The following is a 21205-nucleotide window of genomic DNA, read 5'->3' as shown; positions in this document are numbered from 1 at the left end:
GTGATTTTGGCAGAATATCCAACGCTGGTATATTGTCGACCATTCCAAGTGCAATTACAATCAGTATTAATTTTGTGCCAACGGACCAGAACTACTCGTTTCGGTTTAATTTATTCTTTAAAATAAAATATTATGAAATATAGACGAAGACACGAAGTAATTACTTTTAAAAATAATTTTAGATAATAATTATTATTTAAATTTGCATATTTACTTATGTACAAACACACTATTATATATTTTCGTTTTAAATTTAACATGACAAATACACTTTTTTGTTACTTTAAAGTCCCATATTTTCATCCAGCAACATTTATGTTAATCTTAATCTTAATTTGTATTTAGTCAGTAAACCAGCTCAAAGGTTAACACTAAACACATAAAATAGTGCAAAATGTTTGTAATTTACTAATATTTACACATAACTGATAACGAAAAACCCTACTCAGACATATTATCAAGAGAAATTATTGAGTTAATATGCACTCTTTATTAAATATCAATGTGTATACCGTGCATAGGCATACCCATTTTATTTTAACATTTATTTGAAGATTATTTTAATGATTTATATTTTATACAAAATACCATTTTTTGTATAAGTTGTCAATAACGTCACTTACAAATCACAGTAGAAGTGAAATAAATAAATAAACGAATTATTGAGATCGTACCCTAACAGTATTATTATTTTTTTTTTTTGTTTCAAATTTACTTACAAAGTTGAAATGTACAGACTTATGTTAATATCACATGTATTGTTCGCTGAACATGGTTTCCTTTTTGAACGTTACCTAAGTAAACGCATTATCAAATCATGTTTAATGTGTACGAAGCTGGAGAACATTTCGAGGATATCGATTTGTAAACACATTGCATACGAAATATTCACACACTCACTTTAACATGACACTTTTGTGCTTTTGTGGATATTGTTGTTCGTGACATATTGAGGGACAGAGAATATATTATATTGATGGCTGGTCGTGAGCAATTTCATATTATACATTATCCTGTTCTAGCAAAAGATGGTTTTCCGTACAAAAGATACACAATAAGTGGTTAAATATTATAGTATAATGTGAATAGTTCTAAAAACAAAACAAATAAAATCTCTTGAAACAATATGTTGTATAGCGGAATACTCGTTTGTTTGCAGGACTGCCCCCTGGCTATGTGAAAAGGGCCGATGCATATTGGGGCCAATTACATATTATATGATATTGTTGCGGGTATTTTGTATGATATTCAGTAATAACTTATTGGTATTGTTCCTAAATAGTGTCTAGCAATGACTTACTTATTGATAATAATTCAATAACATGACTTGAATTTTTTTTAAATTATTATTTGAATTTACCACCCCCTCAGTAGCTAATGCGAGAAATGTACAGACATCTATCTTGTATGGATTACAAATACAACATAATAATATATTATGATAAGATATTAACGATATTTATTATAGCTTAAAGATATTTCTGTTAAATCAATTTTTCTGAAGCGCGTGCGAATAATTATTGTTTTTTGTATAAGTTTTATAGTTTGTGTTTATATAGTTTAACAATTCACGTATTAGAAATTAAAATAATTATTTAGTTGAATTATAATCAAAATATTTTATTTTATTTGTTTTTTTAGGAAATTCAGATGGAATGTATCACATGAAAATTTTAATTCCTTGTATAACTGCTGGTGCCATAATTGGTAAAGGCGGGGAAACAATTGCACAGCTACAAACAGAGACCAATACAAAGATAAAAATGTCGAAAACAAATGATTTCTATCCTGGTAAGTTGATACAGTTACTTATTTTAATATTTTTGCATACAAATTCATGTTTAGGAAGTACATATTATATTGTTTATAGACGACTATAGTTTACGTAATTCAAATGTAACATTATTTTTAATTCGGCAATATTACAAACATTAAGATTTTTAAAATTGTTAAGTATACTCAAGGACTATACATTAAAATATTTAGGTTTTTTATTTACCATTTAAGGAATGTTCTATAGCGATACAATTTTTTATTCAAATGAAAATTACCCACTTTTCTTGCAAATAGTTAATACAATTATGAGCATATAATTAAAATATTAAATAAATAAACAATTATACAATTAATGTACACACTTAAAAATGTTTATGTATAAAAATCGTCATTAATTGAATAGTCTTAAAATTTCTGAAGTATAATAAATACTAAAATACTAGATCCAATAGTATATCTATTTTATATTCTTCTGTAACCATTTTTCACGTTCCATTTTTGATTTAGAGACATTTTTAAAAAAGGGTATTTGCTAAACAATTTTGGTAAGCACAATAAAAATGGTTCTCATTTGAAAAAAAGAAGTAGGAATGTATCCTCACAGGACACTCCTTAAATAGTATAAAAAACTATATAATTGAAAATATGGTTCTAAAATAGGTATATACATATATACATACAATTATTCTAAAAATCAGAATTTGAATAAATTTATTATTAAAGGAAAAAATATGGGTGAGCAACTTTGGTGAATTACCCTGCATATATCTATATATATCCACGTTTTATGTTTATATTTCCATTTTATTTAGGTACTTCACTACTTCCTATTTTAAAAATTCAAACCTCTCCCCACGTAATAAAACGAATAACAGTGTTATTCAGTCAATTGAATAAGTTCATGTTTCTTCGTGGACTGAGCACTGTAATTGAATAAATCCCTATCTTCGAATTGGATGTATCCATATAGGTGTATCTAAGATAGTAAATCCCAATTTTCGTAGCAGAGTTAAGAGTTACGTATTTAAGCCTCAGGGATATTTACAAATTGAACGAATCTCACTAGATTGATTTTTAACATTCATATATAATATAGGTATGTTCTCATGTAATAGAGATTACTTTATGGTAGAAAGTTAGAAGCAATCACTAGATGCCTTATTACTAAAATACGTATACATTTTATAGATTCAAATTTTAATATAAAAAACATCAAAAAGTTTAAGTTTAATTAATAATAGCTTTTATATTGCTATTATTATTACTGTCTAACAAAATATCTATTTGAAAAGATGATCTATAGATATGTCAAACAGATAATTAAAATAGGTATTAAGTATACCATTAACTAATTACCTATATTATATTAAGTTATTCAAGAATCTATTGCCTAAATTAAATAACAATTCAAATAATTGTATATACCTAAACATTAATAATTATCAATTATATTTAAGTTGTTTAACTTATTCTAAATAAAATGAACAATGCATTTAAAGATTGAATTTATGTAATATTTCTCTAGTTTTCTTTTTAGTATATTATAGAAACATTATTTTTTTTTTACTTTTATAAAAACGACGGTTGCAATACAATTATGTAACAAAAGCTTCTCTACAATTATTGAAAATTAAATATAAATAGCTTATTTAGTAGCAAGAAATGGGGCTTACAAATGGTTGAAAGAATAACATTTATTATATACAAATACCGTTTGAGTATTTCAACCATAGAAAATATCACCCATACATTTTTACAAAAAATATAAATATTAGTTAAACAAATAATACTTTTAAATGTTTGAAAGGAACTCATAAAGTCACAAAATCATTTAATGACGTTTTTTATAAACTTTTTATTTTTAACCGTTTTAAAATTGAGTATTAGTATATAATTATTATATAACACATTGTTAGTAGGTAACTATAGGTATGTATCGATTAAATATCAAACGAGGTACTATATTTGAAGTAATTTAAAATTGTCTTGTTCAATGACATCGTGTCTGGTTGTTAATGTATCGTATAAATAAGGTGTTTAGGTTAGGTGTCCATATGTATTTGTCACTCGGCATTTTTCCCGACCTTCTTAATGTAATAACGTGCCACATTTTATGACCACGGAAATAGAAGTAAAAACATATCTAGAACAGATGTTAATTTTATGACGACTGTTTATTCGTATTGATTTGATATTCAAATTGTTTTGTTGGATAAAATTTAATTAATTAAAAGTGTACTGTGTTATTGTGCAGGGGACAGTCGAAGAAATTAAAATAGCATGTTCAACGAATTACCATTAGCCATTAGGTATGAGTTTTGTTGAATGAATAATCGAGTTTTAGAAAAGCTTTAAGATAAAGAGTATTTCATAAAAATGGCTGACAAATTTAATTATAAAAATTTCGAAAATTATTTTTCTTAGTCAATATTGCTAGGGGTTATAATAAAATATTTTATATACATAGTGGTCGAAGTCTGAGGGAGATGGCATGGATTATTTTTAATTCAACTTCCAAACTTAATGTCCAACCTACATATAATATTGCAACATGTAATATAATATAAAAGTCAATTTTTTTCTTAATAGTCATAAAACAAATCCTCATACATATTGAGCCTTCCCCTTTTCATTTTGAACCACTTCAACAGTTGTATACATATTCAAATCGAAAACGGAGATTTAGCAATAATTATTGTATGCGTCCAAAGTTGGATAAACTTATTCAATTTTAAATGACAGGTATAGTATGGGTACAGTATACTAAATAATGCTTTTGTACTTGGTGCAAATAAAGATATATTTTATACAGCAAAACCAATAACTTCATTGCCATATTCAATGACTCGTTTATGATTTACTTATTTATAATAAATGATTCAACAAATCTAACCTTTTAGTATTAAACCGTAGTTAAATTATATTTTTCATAAACACATAAGCACATAGTTCAGTAACTTTAAATTTTTATAAATTATATAACTCAGCTAAACATTTATATTTTATTCTTCTGAACTTGAGTTAAGTTTTGAATCAACGTTTTGACAAATCAACAGTTTTAACTTTAATTTTTCGTATTTGTTGCTAGCTTGCAACTTTTTTTACCTAATTATATTTTATTTTCAAGCCAAAGTTTTTTAATTGTGTTTTGTAGAGTTTGCACTTATAAGCGTGCATTTTAGTTCTTTATTTAAATACTATCTTTTATAAATATCAGTAGGTATAAATGTATTTTTTTTTTTCGTAAGAATATGTAAATTATTTTCTGTTATAAAATAGATCGAAATGGTTGATAAAGTTATTGACACTTGACACGATTACTAATATACCAATATAATACCTCTTTATATTATATTGTAAAGTAGGGTTTTAACGAGAACAATAATAATATATTAATGCATTCTTCTTGCAATATCTGATATTCGTATTGTTCAGTTTAAACAGTGTTATCATGTGGAAACAATATTATAAAATCCATTATTCGATGGATAAAGTATAAAAAAAAAACCTTCAAGTAGACTTCACATAATGGGAGTTACAATGTTACATATTATACAGTACAAGTCGTTTAATTCAGCACTTTTTTTTTGTAAAATAAACATATTTTCTGTAGTGTGTTGTGTTTGGTGACATTGTTATGTGTATACAATTCACACTTATTCCATAAATAGAAAAAATTCCATGCCATTTTAGCCATTTCTAGTGTGCCAGAGTGGAATAAAAATCATTTTTTAAGCTAAACTCTATGCAGTTGTTTTTGAATTTCTTATGGTTGATTTTTACTAGAAATGTACTAGGTATTTAATTATTTGGCAATTATATCTCTTTAATTTATTAAAATTATATTAAACTTGGTTTATTAAAATAGTCTTAAATGAGAGTAGCTTAATGTGTAATTAGAAATAAAATTTTTTATCAATTAGTAAAATAAAAACCTAAGATATTTCTGTGGCCGAGTGTTGGATATTCGACTTGATTCGCTTGTCTTTGTGCAAGTAGCAGTATTAGAAAGGTGGATTGATATTAATCCACCTTGAGTATTACATAATTATTTTTAAAAAAATGAAACCGTTATTAATAATCATTATTCATCAACGATTCTAAATGAAAGTTAGTAAACTATATAAGTATTTTTTTTTTTTTTAGGATTAAGTTTATTTGTTTATCATTTTCTAATTAAAACACAGCTATATAGAGTTTAAAGTTTTATCCGTGTGCAGTTTTTGATAGATTAAAATATTTCCTAAATTAATGTTTAGAGCATTTCCATGTAGGTACTGTCTAAAGTATTTTTTGTAAGTAAAAATATCATTGTATAACCAGTAATTGAATCCCCCCGTTCGGCGTTCACAGAATAACTAAAGGATCTTTATTTCGAAATAATACTAGTTGTACAAAAAAAAAAATTATAATAATAATAAAAGACACACAGCGCTGTAGAACCGATAATATCGCTCGGCTGAGAATCTAAAAATAACGATAAAACGGTAAAATTGATGGTACAACAATGGAACGGTTTTATGAATGTTATGATTTATCATTGCTTTGAAATTTAAAAGAAAACTTACACAATAGGTACGTACACTCTTGCGCCGAGGTTATCGAGTGAACACACTATATAATAGTCTGTAAGCACTGTCTTGTCCCGTTGATGCTTTTATTTTTTTACGTCTCGCGGTTAACCCAATTTCACGTGCAATATTTCTATAAATAATATTATTACAATGTGAATTTTAAACAAATCACATTCAAACGATAAAAATACATAACGCGGGGACGGCGAACAGTATATTATAATATGATGTTTTTAAGGAGTTCAATACAGGCAATATTACAAACGGGCGAGCGTGTGCGACTAAATGGTCATCATTAGTGTGTGTTATATTCCGCCGTACCAGTACAACAGGGCACGCAACTAACATCGATACCGGGTCGCGTTATTTTACCGCTGAATAGACCCCAATTTAATTCCGCAATGTATCGATCGAACTAACGATGTCGTAGTAATCCATTCTCGTTTGAAATCCATCCCAAAACATTATCCGACTTTCCTGTTTTTCATTTGTATTCATAATATAGTGTTTTTTTTTATGACTTGGTTCAATCGATTGTTACATCTCGCGGACTCGTACAATCAAGTGTGTGGGCATAATAGTGATATTACAATACTGTAGTGTATATTATGGTGTACGATCAATTATATTGTCATATAATGTTTTGTTGTAAAAAAAATTGCTCAATGTGGGTAAATAAGCTAGTTCGGATAAGACATGGTTGAGAATTCGAAAATGTTTTCGAAACACTTTTCGTATCGTCGCTGTCGTGCAGATGAGACTGGAACGAAAATAAGGTCATAGCTCTGTAGACTATATAAGCTTTAGTCGGGGAAAAAAAACTGTCCGTTTGTTAATCCTCTTATTATGTTAAATAATGCAATTTGTAAAATATGTTCAAACGTTATTCCGTTTTGGTCTTAAGAACATGTACAAAGACAATTGAATTAAACTATTAAAGTAACAATCGATTTAACAATTCTAGGCACGACCGAAAGAGTTTGCATAATATCTGGATCAAGTTCTGAACATATAATGGCTGCACTTACATTTATTATGGAACGAATCCGGGAAAAACCAGATGCGTCAAATAGGGTCCAAAATTCTGGTGATGCGGTTGCAGATCGTGAAAAACAGGTACATATTATATAATATTATTATATCGAATGCGACGACGACAATAATAATAAATAATTAACGAATAAACGTACGATCGGTACGTATTGTTATCACACGTGACACGTCAAAATAATATCCATACCAGAACAATGAATATTGTTAAAAATTTATTAAATCAAGTGTTTCAAATTGCAGGTGAAAATCCTGATACCCAACTCGACAGCTGGTATGATCATCGGTAAAGCCGGAGCGTACATCAAACAGTTGAAGGAAGACAGCGGGTGTTTTGTGCAGATATCGCAAAAAGCGAAGGACACTACACTCCAAGAACGGTGCATTACCGTGTCAGGTATAATATTATAATGTCTAATGTTTTACATAATTAATGTTTTGTTCGTTTAAATTCTCATCGCCGGTAAGCATAGCCAGTCCCAAAATATTATAATATATTATATTGTCAGTGTTGTAAAGGACACTTTGAAAATGCACCTACCTATTCAAAACACTGTACCTACTCATATACATTTTTGTTTTAAAGTAGGTATTTAAAATACTTATCGAATACTACTGCTTCAATGTTGGCCAATGTGTATACTGATACCTACAACCTACTCAAATAGTTTTCAAATACAAAAATCAAAAATATAATTAAATTATTACATTATTGTTTTATATTATTTTTTCTAAATAAGTCGTTGGAGACAAGACACTTTTTTTACATTATTTGTTTGAAATATTCATCCGTCATTCGTGCCACAACAATATAAAATTATGTAAAAACTAAAAAGTAAACATTTTTTTAAAGTATTATCTAACTAATAATTCTGTGGAATTACATATTTTATCATGTTAACAATAAAAACAACAATTGAATCAGATCGTTACACCGTATCAGGTCATCCATCGTATTATTATGTTCATCAAAAACACGATTTACAGAACTTAGCAACAAAAAAAAAAAAAAACGCTTGCCAAGTCGAGGTCGGGGTCATGTAGGTACACTTTCTTGGTTTTTAATTTTAAGAATTGTACTTTAGGCAGTACTCGAAATGGAAACTTTTCTGAGCTGGAAAGCATATTATTTTCTAGTAGACAACATTTTAGTGGTCCGTTTTTAAAATGTTAACCCTTTTTAATACTTTAGCTTAACTATTCTTATGGAACTCACCACGTACTTTTTAGCCATCTTAAAATTTTATACGAACATTTTATAGGAATTGTCTCCTTTGGTACCTACTCATAGTTCTTATCTACAATATGTGTGTGTATTTTTATGATGGACAACTTTAAAGGTCTGTAGTGAATAAGCTATTAAATTTAAAGATCTCAAACTCTTCAGGACTGTAATTATGCTAGACAATGCGATTCTTACAACACCCTAGACAACAAAATCCGTTCTTCGGTTTCGGAGATCTGCGTTGCTAAACAAAAATCCAGCTGAAATTTACCATTTTTTTAACGATCAAAAGGTAAATTAATTTTTAAATTTCACATTTTGTATCTATACTTGACAAGCACTTTTTAATGAGACATCGACCAACTTTCTAGCTCTCATAGCAACGTTAAAAAATAGTTTTTAGGGCTGATCACGCCGACGTTTGTCTAGATTAAAATCATTATACAGCTTGGACGTCGAAGATCGAACCTACTCACTTAATTACCCATCTACTCATTATTACTGAGTTACATTTTTACTATTTTCCTGCTTACCACAAACTCTTGAAGTTTTCAAAATTCAGATAGTTTTATTCCAGTTACCATACTCGATTAAAAATTAATAAAGTTAAATAATATATCGTATAAAATGAATCACCGCCGAGCCGAGGATAGAAATGAGAAAAGTATATAATACAGATTAATATCCACTAACAATACCTAATAGGTTTTTGAAATAAAATTCAAATACATGATAGTAATAGTATTTAAAAAAAAGTCGTTCGACACCAATACAACACTTTTACTAAAAGGTAAAATACTTTGCAACGCTGTACAATGGATAAATTACAATGTATATAGCTCTACCGGCTCTACTGCGGCGTACTATACATGGTGTATATGTTGTGTGTTTTTTTAAAACGAGTTATTATTTCATTGCAGGTAACACGGAAGGAAACAAAAAAGTGTGCTTGTGCATATTAAACAAAATAATCGAAGACCCGTTGAGCGCGTCCTGTCCGAATTTAAGTTACGCCGACGTCAATGGCCCTGTGGCGAATTTCAATCCGACGGGATCGCCGTACGCCCTGGCCACCACCAATTGCTGTACGTATTATTATTATATATTATAATTATTCATTAAAATATAACTATTTCGTTATTTTTATTAAACAACGATTGCACCGGGCAACACTGCAGAAATTGAGTATGCGCGACTTTTGCACGAGCCCCTCTCATAACCCCCGCTGAGGTCAGGTCTGTGGAAAAAAATCTAATCCGTCACCGAGTACGAAAAAAAGGCGTCTATATAATTAAATACCTACCTACGCTATGCAGTTAAATTATAAAATTGAATTTTTATTTTTGGCCGATTCGTCAATAATTACTCCTTCAGAATGCACTAATAGGATAATAGGGGGTTTCTATGCGTACTTCCATTAGAGCAAGACCATTTAAAAATGAAAAAGAAAAGGCCTCACATACCCCCTTTGTATGCGCCCCCACGTAGCTAGGTGCGTATACTATACCGTGTTAGCGGTCATGTCGGCGCTAACCATGTGTCCGTTGTACGTTTCAGCCAACAACCAGACCAGCTACAACTTAAATGCCACGTCGTTATCCACACAGGATGTCAGTAATGGTATATTCACGAACAAATTCTTAGACAACGTAAAGCCGTTATTGAGGTCCAGTGGATATCCAGAATCCGCAGTCAACGAAATAGCCGTCGCCTTTTTGACGTTAGCCAAGTAAGAGAAACATATTAATAAAATTTAATTACGCGTTTTTATTACCTACATGTGCACAAACTCCCGTATTTAAACGGAACGCATTTCGAATTTTTAAAACGCTAAGAATGTTTTTCATAGAATGTCGTTTATTTATTCTGCTACATTAATTTTCTTAGAAAAAATCACTTAAAGTAATAAAAAAACAATTTGTTTTTTTTTTTTGACAAAAATGTTGTGTAAGTATGGTATGTACGTTTGTTACGAAAAAAATTTTTTTGTTTTATTAAAATAACAAATATATTTTGAGAAAATTAAAGGAGTATGTTATATATAGAATAATATGGACCATTATGTTTACACTTTACAGTATACATAAATATGTAATTTGTTTTAGCTAGTTATAGTAGTTTAGTTATAACTTTTTATTATTATTATTATTATTGTCAGTCAATTATATTGTTCCTAATCCTAATATGATATCAGTAGGTATATCACACCTGATTATTGGACTCTAATATTCACAAAGTAATTTATAATACGAATCTTGCGATTTATTTATTTTAAATTATTGAACTATATGATCTCGGTTTAAGGTTAATCTAGGTTTATCTTGTTAGGTGTTCTAATCAGATATTTTAATTAAATTATTATTTTAATTAAGTTATTATATTAATTATATTTACATGAAATTTGATAATTTAATTAAGGTACTATAATTGTAATCAATATTTCCTTGCTGAAATATGCATTTCTTCATATTGAATGATGTTTTGCTGTCAATGATAAAATTTGATGTCCCTCATTGCCTGACATCGTTATTTATGCACATCAATTACATAATATATAATATCATAAATAGGTATTGGCGGTATTCAGTACTTATTGTTAGTTCGAATAAAGTGGCTTTTAGTTCAGGCCTGTCACATGTGAACTTTTCAAAGAATCCTTTGTGGAGTCAACCGTGTAGGACATTACATTTGACTTGAATATTCGCAAATAGTTATTATTATTTAAAACAACATGGATTTAAAATAGCTCCTGTTTAGATCCACAGTTATTATTCGATTTTAATAAAAAAAATAAATGTATTATTATAATAAATCTTGTTCACAACGTCTATTTCTTACGATACAGGCAATTTGATACATAACTTATGCAGTAAGATACTTTAATGTAGCAAGTCAAATATGATATTTCGATAAAACAAATCTTGACTAGTTTGAAAAATAATTAAATGTGTCGAGAGACAATTACGAAAAATTGTTAAATTTTCATTCAAATAATTTGGTGCTTTCATATTATATATGAAACATTTTAGGTATGGGTATATTGGATTTAGAATAACTCATTTTTTACATTAATGTTTAATAGGCTTATTTGTAAATAAATGAAGATTGACAGATTTCCTAGTACAGTGGGGTACTTAGGGATTTGTCTTGATGGGTGAGATATAATTTTATCCAGTAGCCCCCCCCCCCTTTAAAGTTAGAGGCCTTAAGTTAGGTCTCCTAAAACTTTTGCATATTATATACAGCGAATGGGAGGATTGATCCCCTTGATCCTTAAATACGCCACTGGCCTAGTAGGTTACTTAACTTTGAAATATTAAGTATAATTATCGATTATCATATCTATAACTTCAACTAATTACTAATATATTATATACACACGTATTTTGTTTAATCATATTAAATAATTTTTATCAGTACTGCTGTATCTATTATAAAATATAAAAATGCACATCATATTATATACATGCTAAGAAAAACGAAGCATATATTCAAGGAGTTTTTGTGATTGTTAAAATGAACAGAATTACATTTCGTACCATTCACAATAAATAACTCATTTTCGTTTCAAAAGTCAGAGTAGTTAGAATACAATGGCTTTCAATTGTATACCTACTTGTAATTTTGTAAAATAGAACTCTACGACCATTGTTTCATTGCCAAATGCCAAGTCACTTTATTATTTTTTGTTTATGTTTTTTAACAATCTTTGCAGTTAAAAATTTATTGTATAGATAAGTTCACTTCAAAAAAGTATTTTAACTTATGAGAAAATCGTAATAATTGGGTTTGATTCAAATCCCGGTTACACGCCTCTAATTAACCAAAACTACAATTACATAATATAACACAAATCATTGATAGTTGACATTAAAATATTATTACGTAACAATTTATAAAAAGAGCATATAAGTATCAAAATCACACGCGGCACGTTAATATTTCATAAATAAAATAATATCTTGACGACCTACTAACTACTACGTATTTATAACGCGGCCAGATTTCATTTGTCGTCTAAAATCATTCGAGAAGGTAACTTTTCGGAAGTTACGACATGTGTGATACACGTCGTGAACTTCGTTATACGACGCACTATACTGCACGAGACAGAAAGCAGCACACATAATAATACACATAATATATGATATATATATATACAGGTATCTAGTGATAATTAATGTGCAGACGGTGTCTTTTCAACTGTAAAATGTTACGAAAACAAATTTAATTATGCATATTTTATTTATAAATAAAAACTAATAATTCAAACACCACCTAAGTGACAATAATACGCGCTGAATTCAAACAACGGACGTGGTGTAATCCGAATCCTCTCGTGTGGAATGCACTTACCTCCATGTGCGTAAAATATATTGGAGCTTAAAGGTTTTTTAAAAATTCCCGAATTCCGGAAAGCCGAAGGGTAGAACCCGATTGTTTATACATATACGATTTACCTTTTTAGACACACGTTTGCTTATATATATATATATATATATATATCAGGAATCGCATTAACAAAGGAATCCCTTAAATGCGACACGTTTGAGTACGAAAATATATGCCCCAAGGTTGTAAAATATAATGTAATTATACAATTTTCAAAATAACACGATCAGATTGTAAATGTTATTGAGTCAGCATTTAAAAAACAACTTACCACTTACGGTCTTAATGGTTAAAATTAAATAATTTTGATTTTACGGTTTACTTAGCATAATGACAGTTTCATATTAGTAAACGTAATTATTTGGCACGTACAAACATCATAGTAGTCCTTACAAAAAAAAAAAAACCCATTGTAATTTAATTAAAAAACGTTAAATGGTTACCTAAATGCTGAGTATAATCAGTAATCACATAATATTATAAATGTATTGTATTTTGATATCTATAAACCATTGTGAAATTAGTAAAATTTGTCCACATCGCAAAAAATTAATTAATTCAACGTGAGTGTGCGGAATCGTGTTATGACACTGCAGCTGAGATAAGCACCGTATACGCAATCGTATTTCTGCCCGAAATGGCATTAGACGTTAACCGAATTTGTGCAGATTCGACGGGATACAGCGGTATACCGATTTCCGGGGTCGAATTGATTGGATGATCTCTATCGAAACGATTTACGATAGATTCACTGGTATTACACACAACAGCCCTAATCATTATCGTTAACACTTGACCCCTGGGTCACCAAACGTTTCCGATATTTATTTTTATGGCGAATTAAATTAACTTTTTATATACATTTTAATTTTGGCTTTACTTTATTTTGGTTGACATGCACATTTCCTACATTTTAATACCACCCGAAAACTTCCTAAATTCCTAATTTGGCCCTCCAAAAGCATTACAATTGGTGATCTCTGGGACCTTGCACTATATAGGCTGAATATTAAAATATAATATACTGTAAACATGTTGAATCGTTTAATACGTCATCGGTGAACACGTCATATTGGTTATTACGCACTAAATCTAAAGTCCCAGTTGAATTTTCTACGGGTTTTTTTCTATTGTTTTGTACAACCTTTATCGGTTAATGCACGACTGTATAATAACTACACGCGGTTCCTTTGATGCCGTATTAATCAATTTCTACTGTGTTTGTCTGTACATTGTAATCATACTGTAAGTCAGATAGAGACGTGCGGGAATTTATGTATACATAATTATAAATCAAAATAATCGTTTTCGTAAGCAGTTGATATTATTCAAGTGGGGTGAGCCGTTAAAAAAAAAATTGCGGCAGTCTACACGTGTAATATTTTAAAGGGATGTTTTTCAATACGAAATTATACATGGGGACGTGGGGTGATAATATATATATGTTTATTAAATTACTATATCTGTACAACCCGAAATCGCCCGTGAAAATATAAACCAACATAAAATACAATGCTATATCACAGTGTATCTCGATTTTAGTGTATATATAGGTACATTAGTTCACGGGTAAGTCGGAATCGGTGTGCCACGCTTTGTGAACCCAAATGGGTTGAAGCCCAGACGGGCAAACCATCACATGATTGGATGGAGTACTTGACAAATGCTTTGAACGCTGTTGAAACTACTCTCTAAACTTTTTTGATATCTATAAGACCAATCTCTGTCCAAAACCTTGGTCAAAATTGGTCCAGTACCTTTTGAGTCCATATACGCTACAAACATACAAACATTGCCTTTTATTGTGCATAATATTTAGAATAACGAAAATATTTAATGTTCTTTTATTTAAAAAAAATATCCCATAGCAACGTGTGGATAGTCTATACGATTTTTTTTAAAAAAAATTTTCTGTAACCAATATCTATATTAAACAGTTTTCGATTCTGAGTGGAACGATGAATGTATTGATTTTACAATGATGTGTGTTTTTTTTTTATTTTTGTGTCTGTCATCACCTTTTAGGACAGTAAAAGTGCTTGGATTTTCTTCAACAGTAACTTTTCTGATTGGAAAGTGAATCTAGTTGGTACTGGGGGCCGGGGGGGTCGAAAGGTTTCTAGTAAATTTCAAAATTTGACAAAATTTATCAAATTTATAATTTAATAATTATTTTTTAGTTAAAAATTTATAAAATGTTCAACTTTTATAGCTAAAGATTGAAAATTGAAAACAAGGCTCCACGTAAATAGGTTATATATAAATTACTTTATTTACAATAATATCATCAAATATACTTGGCAATATCATAGGCTGACTGACCGTTTTCGCTCAGAATCGTTTTTTTTATACAATGATATTATATCATTGAATTCAAATGTAACACCATCCATTACAGTGAACCACTTGTAACCTACTGTACATCAGAGCGACATCCGCTTACCCGCCTTTTTCAAAATAATTTTTGATTTTCGTGTGTCGAAACAAAATTTGTGTGCAAACCACCCTTTACCAATCTATATAGTGGTTGAAAAACTAAGAAAATAACACTCCCCGAATCTGAAGGAATATACTATGTGCATAACCTTTGGTGCAATTAGCTCACTATAGTTACCAAGTCTATAAGCCCCATACAAACGTATATTAATTTTTAAGTACAAATAGATATACCTATATATTTTTACTTGTCCAACAATGTCGTTGGTCATTACTCATTACTCATTGTTGGAAATGTTTGCGACCGTGGTTTTTGACGTGCATTTTTGTAAAACAAAAACACTGTGTTCCCATACATTTTCTGCAGCAACTATAGGTAACTCTCAGGCAATGGATGACTTGCAGGATGATTTTTTAAACATGCTCACCCCCATTTATCCATTTAATAGTACATTCATTTTATTCAAATTAAAATTAAAATTTTTAGAGTTTGTAAGTACCAGCTATAGCTAAATACCATATATTCAAATTCCTGATATTTGTTATACTACCTACCTATTTATGTGGAGTGTCCTAGCTGTGTTGATACAAACTTTTATTTTTCAAATGAAAACCTCCTAAGATGGCTAAGAATAATAATCCTTAAAAATGGTTTTACAAAAATATAAACTATAATATAATATGTAATATTTGATGTATTATTCATTGTACTTAGATAATTTTTACAAATTATTTATACCTAGATACTGATAGATTAATAGTAATTACTAACATTTTCAAATCATCTATTTAACCCATTACCAACCATAGACATATTATCCTTGGTACACTAAGTTATATCAAAAATTACTCGTTTGAATTTTGATTTAGACACATAAAATTCACAAAAAAAATACCTGTTGAAAAATTTAAAGTAAAAAAAAGGGGGTTTCTATTTTAAAAGTAGAAGTTTGCATTGTTACATGACCATTCTTAATTAGTAAAAAAAATCTCAAGTACCTATTCATAATTATGGCCTTTAGTTCTTCACTCTTCAGGCGTATTTAAAAATTCCAAAAATCAGAACTATATGCACTTATGTATAATTTACGCACAAAAATTGAGTGATCATGCTAAGAAAAATCACCTTGTATATTATGTGATGGTCCAAATAGTTTCTGGAGCTTTTGTTCAAACCGGTATCGAACGATTTTGGGTTAAGCTTGGTAGACCAACTACGCATTATTGTTGGATAAGTCCCGTCGGACATCTGTCGTTAGTCACGCTGAGGACGAAACAGCCGCCATTGATTGATATAATAATCCGGGTCCTTATGATTAATTAATAACGATTTGAAATGTATTTATAAAATCGTTCACATGATAAAATAAAAGCCATGTTTGATGATGGTCGACCCATAAATCATTACAATTTCGGTCATATCGACCAATAGGTACGCGACTTATCACGTCTGTACAACTCGACCATCTTCAAATTGATTGATCATAATTTTATCTTTTTTACCATTAGGTTATATAAATATGATCTATAAACAATAAGATAATGTTTATTTGATATTTTCTAATACCAATTTGGCGGGAAAGCCCAAGATGCGACCAATGGCGTGTAATATATACTCCAAAGAATTTGACTAATAAATAATCTCGTGAAATAAAAAAACCACAGAAATAATAACCGTATAACAAAAATGATGTATACCCGGTACCTAACACATATTCACAAAATTTCAATGTCAATTTATGTATGATTGAAAAACAAGCAGTAAAGTTTTTTATAGGTAACAAATGTGAAATACAATTTCAATAGTTAATTTGTTTTGAAATGTCAATAAAATATAAGATATAACCGTCTCCGCTCTGAATCGTTTTTATCGTATAGGTACAATAATTTATGATTGAATCCAAATTAAACATTATTTGTGGGGACATAACAATTTTACAGACGTTATAAATATTACTATACGCAATAACATACAAATTTAGATTTAATTAAATTTTTACCTTCTATAATATACATTAATCCATTCCCATTGTTCAACGTTAAGGTGGTATTGACTCAAAAGTTAATAACAATGGTCGATAATCATAGAAATAATAACTATTATAATAAATAAATATTAATCATTCCCAACTTGCCCAGATCATCTAACATATGATCAGCAAATTAGTGCAACGTTCATTAGACTTTTATACATTACTATTATGTTTGTATACTCTTCGTTTACGTGTACGAAAAATACAATATATAATTTTTTATACATTTCAAAGAAAATAAAAAATAATTGTTCGGCAATATAATAATATTATATTATTTTGACATTTATGGGTGTGGGAGGGGGGGGGGGGGTGTAGTGCCCCACTATAAATTCAGACCCCTATTTTGAAATTGTAAAATGGAATTTTGAGGCGCAAGGCTAATTTTTCTTACATAAATTAATTTTTATAGATCGGTTTTTAAATTTTTTTGCCATTACGTTTTTGTATACTCAATTTATATTTTAAGATTAAAAATAAATTATTATACCATACGTATATTGTCTTTTACTTATTAGTAATTTTATTATTTAATGTTGATTGATATAAATAAATCGTATAGTACTGTATTGTAGTAATATGGGAGCCGTAATTTTGCAGAGACTGCAGTCCCCCTAGCCCCTCCCCCCTAAGTAGGACCATAGAGCAACCAAGGGCATTTTCCTGAGGGCTAGAATTGTATCAGCAGTATAGACCTTGATAATTTATATTTTAAACTTAAATATGATTAAAAAGCTGCCAAGACCCCCCCCCCCCCCCGCTATTTGCGCCTACGGGACTCAGTATAAATCCGTCACTGACTGTAATGTACTCAAGCGTCTTTTTTTTTTATGTTATCCGCAGGCACAATGTACTTAGCCCGAATAGTATAATCGGCCTGATCAACCAGACCAGCATCCTGCAACCGGCCCCGTCAGTGGCACACCACAACGGCACAGGGCTCCTGAGCACTGTGACCAACGACCTGTTCGATCTGGGCCTGGCCGGCGGCGCCATATCCATCAACGCGATCCTGTCGCAGAACGCGGCCAGCCCGACGCTGTCCAACGCCAACTCATATGGGCTGGGCGTGGCGGCGGCAGCGGCGGCCGCCGCCGCAGCCGCGTCGACGCCCAAGGCGATGGGGCCGACGACGAACGCAGCGGCGGCAGCTGCTGCGGCTGCCGCGGCCGCCCCTGTACGAGATGACCGCCGACGACCAGCAATCCGTCAAGCGGGAGATGGACGTGCCCGAGTCGATCGTGGGCGCCATCATCGGCCCCGGCGGCCGGTCACTGGTCGAGATCCAGCAGATGAGCGGCGTCACCATCCACATATCCAAGAAGGGCGTGTACGCGCCGGGCACCACCAACCGGAAGGTGACCATATGCGGATCGGCCAGCGGCATAGCGATGGCCAATTACCTCATGCAGCAGAGGATCGTCGACGAGGAGACCAAGCGGGCCCGCGCGTTCTGAGTCCGTTTTGTTCTATAACATATTCTATAATATAGTCTAAGTATTACGATAACTCGCCTTCTACGTAATTTTCATATTCATATAATTATTATTCATTTTATTTTTATTATTATTATTATTATTATTTGTACTGTGGCTTCTTCCTCGACCCATCCACAACACCCATCCATTACTACCCCTTACCACCCTTAACTGACATCACCCCTCACCGAGTGTTGTGTGTGTGTGTATGTGTGTACATTATAATAATATATCAGATGAAACGGGCGGACGTCATCCGACGACGACGATTTTTTTTTGTGGGCGAGGTTTTTTTTTTTCGGTCGTTATTATTATTATTATTATATTTGTTTAAATTTTAAATTTTAAATCATCAACGCAAACAGTCCGAGGGCCGAGATTCGCGTGGACGTCGAAATTGGCGACGGGATTTACTTACCACGGTAATTTATATTGATTCATACAAAGGTATAATATTATTATATATACATTCATTGTTCATGTGTGCCTTATAAAAAAACATTATATTATCCCATCATACACTATGCCTATAATATAGTACGTAGGTACAACGACCTTTGAATGCTTTGTTTTTCCATAGTACCTAATTACTAATGATTTATAAAAAAAAAAAAAAACTGTTATGATTTGTTTGTTTCGTTGGCCTGCGACAACAACCACATAATATGATATTATAAGAAAAGTATACTGAACCATAGATAAATTAATCGATTAGGTAGGTACGCAATTATTGTTGATTGTTATTATTATTATAATTGTTATTAGAATGTGTTAGGCGGTTTTCCGTAGGGGTCGTCGTATAGCTTACGTTTAATGTTGAATACGCTGGCAGATTTAATAAGTGGACCAAAAGTGGATAAAAGTTTATGTGTCTGTTTGTTATTCGCTGAAACGAATACGTTTTTCACCGGGAAAAACGCGTGGGGTGAAAAACCGCGTTTCTAATGAGTTATATGGTTTTATAGTTTTCATTTTCGTATACCTATTTTCGAACAGCTATCGGAGTATTTTACGGACGTCTTGGATATTAGACGAAATTATTTATTTTTTTAAAACATCTTTCAGTCCCGCCCTCCGTTCAACAGGCTGTTTCCGCGGTATGAATAATATCTGGTACGTCGTCGCACACGAGCAATAATAATAATAATAATTATCATTATTATTATATTCATAAACAAAATATCCTATTCTAGAGTTCAGCCCGTCGCAGTAGTTCGTCTTGTCGAGTTAAGACTGAGTCAATAATACAACAATATACGAACTAATGAGCACGACAAATAATATATAAGTCTTATTACAAACATCCATCCGGCGCTCGTGCATTTTCCTCTGATTATTATTATTTTTAGCCATGCCTACCTCTTCGTCCCTTCGAAAACTTGTGTGCAAAAATTAGAGGACTTGCGTAAGTGAGTGATGTACGGTTTTTTTTTTTTTTTTTTGTTTTCGAACAGGGTATATTATGATATTCTCGGGACGGCTCAATAGCCATTCGTTATACACGAATCGTATAAATTAATATGATACATTAAATTATGATAGGATAACTTCGGGGGGGAGGGGCTCCCCGTACACGTAAATCAGTAAACGCACTTTTATTCCATGTAGGTGTACATATTATTATATTATAGAATATATATATATATAAGGACTAAACGCGAGTAAGAATCTTTTTATTATCGAAGGTAGTGGACTTTCGCATTTTGTTTGTTTTCGTTTCGTTACATAATCATATTATTATTATCAATAAACTTGTCCCCCGACACATGCCACAATATTATTCAGCTTGACGGAAAAATGTTTTTTATTGTTTGAAAGTCATATTTGCTCAACAGAATCCCAACAAGTCGTATAGTTTAATTACCGTAAACCAAAACTCGATTATTTCCGTCACATCCGTGGCCCGAAATGATTTGATTTCTTTTTTTTTCTACGGGATAATGTGATAATATAATAGTTGTGTTTATAATAAATTGATGTGAAATGCATTGGTGCTTTTTAATTATTATTCGTACATATATATATATATATATATATTTCATAGATATAGGGTGGTAGAACTGTTCAATACCTAAAATATTATTTCAGCGTACCGTTCATACACACTTTATTACATTAGGAGGTACATAAGTAATATAATTATGATGATATGCGAGAGACAACTTACGCATTTCGTTTCCACTCTGTTTGGTGACAAAATAATATGATCTGGTGATTTCAATATCGTTACACACCATGTAA

The 21205-nt window shown here is 30.8% G+C and overlaps 1 protein-coding gene across 1 annotated transcript in view; it reads left to right on the top strand.

Annotated features, from left to right (window-relative positions):
- LOC132944619 (RNA-binding protein Nova-1) overlaps window positions 1-20762 on the top strand; it is a 57611-nt gene extending 36849 nt beyond the window's left edge. Inside the window, 7 exon segments of the mRNA XM_061014064.1 lie at window positions 1642-1791; window positions 7315-7466; window positions 7644-7797; window positions 9546-9710; window positions 10183-10354; window positions 18330-18660; window positions 18662-20762. Coding sequence (XP_060870047.1) covers window positions 1642-1791; window positions 7315-7466; window positions 7644-7797; window positions 9546-9710; window positions 10183-10354; window positions 18330-18660; window positions 18662-18943 — 1406 coding nt within the window. The 3' untranslated portion in view covers window positions 18944-20762.
- Window positions 20763-21205: the final 443 nt, after the last annotated feature.

The sequence above is a fragment of the Metopolophium dirhodum genome, chromosome 5 (genome assembly GCF_019925205.1).
Source record: "Metopolophium dirhodum isolate CAU chromosome 5, ASM1992520v1, whole genome shotgun sequence".
NCBI classification, from domain to species: domain Eukaryota; kingdom Metazoa; phylum Arthropoda; class Insecta; order Hemiptera; family Aphididae; genus Metopolophium; species Metopolophium dirhodum.
The sequence above is the reverse complement of the archived record's forward strand: the minus strand, read 5'-3'. Positions and strand labels throughout refer to the sequence as shown.